General features: G+C 44.2%; 1 protein-coding gene across 1 annotated transcript; it reads left to right on the top strand.

Annotated features, from left to right (window-relative positions):
* The first annotated feature begins 451 nt into the window (after positions 1-451).
* Positions 452-4,108, top strand: LOC143975869 (protein NYNRIN-like). The gene has a single exon (XM_077478423.1). It carries the CDS (start codon positions 452-454, stop codon positions 4,106-4,108), a length of 3,657 nt encoding a protein of 1,218 aa, XP_077334549.1.
* The last annotated feature ends 686 nt before the right edge of the window (positions 4,109-4,794 follow it).

The raw sequence follows: 4,794 nt of genomic DNA, 5'->3' as shown, positions 1-4,794 counted from the left end.
CAGGCTTAAGGAAAGAGAAGAGAAACAGCTGTTTAGGAAGGTGGCTGCAGTACAATGCAGGACTACCACCGTAGAAGGCCCCCATGCCCCAGGAGAAGCCAATCCTCCATACAACCCTAACTGGGACAAAAGTTTACAAGGGAGGGGGAGGGGATATAGGGGGAAATCAGGTTATAGAGGCAGAGGCAGAGGAAGAGAAAACTCTCATAGCCACCTATCACAGGGCAAGCATGTCAGTGACACAGAAAGAGCTCCTACTTATGCAGAGTTGCGACAACAATTACAGGCCTTTCAAGTAGGCCCTGGAAAGGAAGTACAGGTAGCTTCCCAGACAGAGGCTAACCGTCATCAATGGTGACAACTACAAGGCCCCAAAATCTTAGCACCTATTTCTCTGGATAGGTGTGGGCGCCCTGTAGTGTCAGCGTTGATTAGGGGCCGTCAATGTACCATGTTAATCGACACAGGGGCGGCGATATCAATTATGCATGACAAAGATCCCTTAAACTCAACACTATCTTCAGGAAAGCCACTGAATCTCCAGAGCTTTGCTGGACATAATGTTGAGTCTGCCTTGTCCAAGCCCCTAACAATCCAAATTGGTGAGTTAACCCTAAAACAGCCATTAGCATTAATGTGTTTGCCAAATGAAACCAGCCTGCTGGGTTCAGACTTCTTAATTCCCAATGGATGTATGTTGGATCTGACCAACCTGTTACTACTGCAAGGGGTTCCAACTGATCAGAATAGCACCATTGTGATACCTGATTCTCACACAATTGCAGCCATCAAACGCAATGATTTAAAATATGACATACTGGAGATCATTACAGATCACCCAGAACATCAGCTGCTGCAGCCTGTGATAGAAAGACATCAGGGATCCTTTGCAAAACACAAACATGACTGTGGAAAGGTAAATACGGTAATACACATCAGTGGGCCAGACCCAGTTCCGCAGAAACAATACCCCTTTCCAAAGGAAGCTATCAGCTACATACAGGAAACCATAGAGTCACTGCTTGACCAAAAGGTCATCAGACCATGTGTATCAACAACAAATGCGCCAATATGGCCGATTCGCAAAAGTACTGACAATTCGTGGAGATTAACAATCGATTACCGCAAATTGAACAGTATTACAAACAATTGCGCCCCCACCGTTGCATCTGTCCCGGATGTGTTGAGCATGTTAAATCCCAAATACAAATATTTCACAGTGCTGGACATATCAAATGGTTTTTGGTCATTACCGTTGTCAGAAGAATGTCAATACAAATTTGCATTTACATTTCTCGGAAAACAGTATACTTTCAATTCTGTCCCTCAAGGATTTCATAACTCTCCTACGTTATTTCATGCAACCATGAGAGATATTTTAATTGATTTTTCTTCTCCAAAGAATCTTTTCCAGTACGTGGACGATTTGTTGCTAGCCACATGCGACAAAGAAGAACATTTGCGGCTATTGGAGGAACTTCTGCAGATCCTAGGAAAGGCGGGACTGAAGTGTAATCCCATTAAGGCACAATTGTTGAAGGAATCTGTGTCTTTTCTTGGGATTACAGTGACAGCAAACGGACGTAAGATAGCAACTGAAAAGGTAAAAGCCATTCTACAATTACCGCTGCCAGTGAGCATCCCGACTCTGAGATCTTTTTTAGGATTGGTAAATTATTCACGGGCTTTCATCCCTGAATTTGCACAAAAATCTGCACCACTGTATGATTTGTTGAAAAAGGATACCCAATGGCAATGGACTGAGCAACACACCAAGGCAGTGCAGGAGCTTAAAGAAGCTTTAGCGCAAGCGCCAGCATTAGCCAACCCAGAGTACCAACTGCCCTTTCACATTGAGACTGCCATATCAGAGACAGCCATGTCAGCTGTTCTGTCACAGGAAATCCATGGGCAACAGAGACCCATTTCATATGCGTCTAAATTATTATCTCCTGTGGAAATGAAGTACTCTCTATGTGAAAAACACCTCCTAGTTACGTTTTGGGCAGTGAAATACTTCACATACATCATAGGACTTAACCCAGTCATCCTACACACAACTCACACTCCCACAAAATTTTTACTCACAGACCGAGTGAAGGATGGCAATGTATCCAATGCCAGATTGGCCCATTGGGCTTTGTTGCTTCAAGACAGAGACATTAAAGTTCAACACACAAATAATCCGTCCACTAGAGCCCATGGCCTCCTTTACCAGGGAGTACCACATGAATGTGATATCACCCCACAATCAGCGGCACAACAATTCTTTAGACCTTTGTCAGTAAAGGAAACAGTCCCTGAAAACGCAGGCCAAATTTTCACAGATGGATCATGTTTTTACGTGGAGGGTTCTCCACGTGCAGGATTTGGAATATACTATATCAATCCACAAGCAAAGACCCAAACATCAATCTTTCGGTCATGTAAAGTCAAATCAGCACAATTTGCGGAAATGGCTGCAATCGCTCATGCCCTAGAACTGATGAAAGGGGACCAAGAAATTGTTTTATACTCAGATTCTGCGTGGGTCTGTAATGCTCTTACAGAATTTCTGCCCTTCTGGCACACCCACCAGTACATGTCCTCAGATGGGTCCCCACTTAAACATGCATCCCTGTTGAAATATATTGTATCATTGGTGCAAAAGTTGCCAGTCAAACCATGGGTGTGCAAAGTTAAAGGTCATTCAGGTACTGCCCCATACTGGGAACAAAATGAGGCGGCGGATTGCTTGGCCAAACAAGGAGCACAGGGAGGGGAGATCTGGGAAATTCCGTCGAATTTACCGGACCTAGTCTTGTGCCCCAGTGTTTGTGCCCTCACAAAATCCTGCATAGTAGTTCCGGATATTTCGGACATACAATGCCAGGATGACAACATTAAGGAAATAATGCAAAAACTGCAAAATGAGACTGGAGAACTCTCTGAGGGGAATACTTTGGCAAAATATATAAAACACCTCACATTGTCAGAAGATAAAAAGGTATTGTTACATCATGGAGATGAAGTAACTTGGGTGGTTCCTGAAAAATACCAAAATGAAATGATTTACATAGTGCATGACCTGCCTACTGGGGGTCATCAAGGGTCAGAGAAAACAGGTGAGCGGCTCAAGAACATAGGTTGGTGGCCTTCCATGATGACAGATGTGAAGCAGTATTGTGACAATTGTATTGTCTGTGCACAGGTTAACCCCGCACCAAGGAAGATCAATGCCCCTTTACGAATTAGACTGAAAGAAGGGCCATGGAATGCCTTACAAATGGATTACATGGGACCCTTGCCAGTCACTTCTAGAAACAACAGATTCATCTTCGTAGTCACAGATTTATTTTCTAAATGGGCAGAGATCTTCCCAACCAAAAGTAACACTGCACAAAATACGGCTAAGATTTTAGTAGAACAGGTGTTCAGTAGATGGGGGCTCCCAGGATCAATAGAGTCAGATCAGGGGACCCATTTTACTGGAAAGGTGGTAAAAACCTGCCTACAGATGTTAGGGGTGGAGCAAAAATTTCACATTCCATATCACCCAGAATCTTCAGGTCAGGTTGAAAGAGCCAATCGGCAGATTAAGACAATGCTAAAAAAATTTGTACACATCAATGGTAAGAACTGGGATAATCTGCTGCCATTACTGGCCATGGCCATCCGAGCAACCCCCTCATATGCTACCCGGCTGACACCCTTTGAAGTGCTGACAGGTAGACAGATGAGACTCCCTGAACATCTCTGGCTAGAGATGCATACACCTACCATAGACAGACTTTCAATGGACCAATACCTCCTTAAACTCCAAAAAGCGGTAAAAGAGATCCATGTATTTGCCGAAGCACAAATGGGTAAAAGTCAAAAGAAAGCCAAGGCGTATTTTGACAAAGGGGTTCGAGAATGCACTTGGGCCATAGGAGACCGAGTTATGTTCTTGGAACTACGTCCCCTGGATCACAGTCTAAGTCAAAAATGGAGAGGTCCATTTTCTATTATTGATAAATTAAGTCCTTCTGTATATAAAATCAGAATAGAGGCGGGCAAAAAGACACAAGATAAATGGGTTCATGCGAACCAACTGAAACAGTTCCATGGAGCCAAAGAAATCAACTAAAATGTGCTGCTTTCTTTCCTTTTAGAGCCATGAAGTCGATGTGGATCGTTATCCTGCTCCAGCTGATCACAACTACCAAGGAAGAGGAGAATGGACCACTCATCAGCGTGATCGTTGACAAGAATCCTGTCTACTGCCTAGAGGGGGAATCCATTTTATTACCTGTGGCCATTGTAGGGACTGTGGGGAAGCAAGTATATTGGTGGAGTCCCATTGATAATCATCTCGTCTGGGGTAACGGCGTCGCAGGGAATATCACCGACTACCGGGATAGAGTCATGAGTTTTCAGAATGGATCCTTGTTGATTCAAGAGACACGGTTGAGTGATGCCGGAGAGTGGAAATATTCTTTTGTTATCTCCATCCCCTTGTCCAGCAACACACAGGCATCCACTCTTCAGTACGTCCCAGGAAAAGTCACCTTGCACGTGTCCCCAAAGACTAACACCCCTGCTCCTACAATTTTGCCCAAAAATACAGCTGCAATCCCCTACTATGAACCAACATCCTTGGAATGCCCATCACTGCAAGAGGGACCACCTAGTGGCCTAACGGCAACATCAATCCCTGGAATTCTGTTCAATAACGTTAAGTTCATTCATGTACCCGTGGTACTTAATTTGTCCCAGTGGAACATGGCTGAATTCGGCTCATGTGCCCGGACAAATGTGTCTCTGTTTTACTCC

This window comes from Lithobates pipiens, unplaced genomic scaffold (assembly GCF_037356315.1).
Source record: "Lithobates pipiens isolate NorthernLeopardFrog02 unplaced genomic scaffold, aLitPip1_a1.2 Scaffold_13, whole genome shotgun sequence".
NCBI classification, from domain to species: Eukaryota; Metazoa; Chordata; class Amphibia; order Anura; family Ranidae; genus Lithobates; species Lithobates pipiens.
Note: the sequence above shows the minus strand (reverse complement) of the source record. Positions and strands in the feature narration are given on the sequence as shown.

Bases quoted from the DNA above. Each gene is read 5' to 3' on its own strand.
- LOC143975869 (XM_077478423.1), top strand. From the start codon at position 452: ATGTTAATCGACACAGGGGCGGCGATATCAATTATGCATGACAAAGAT.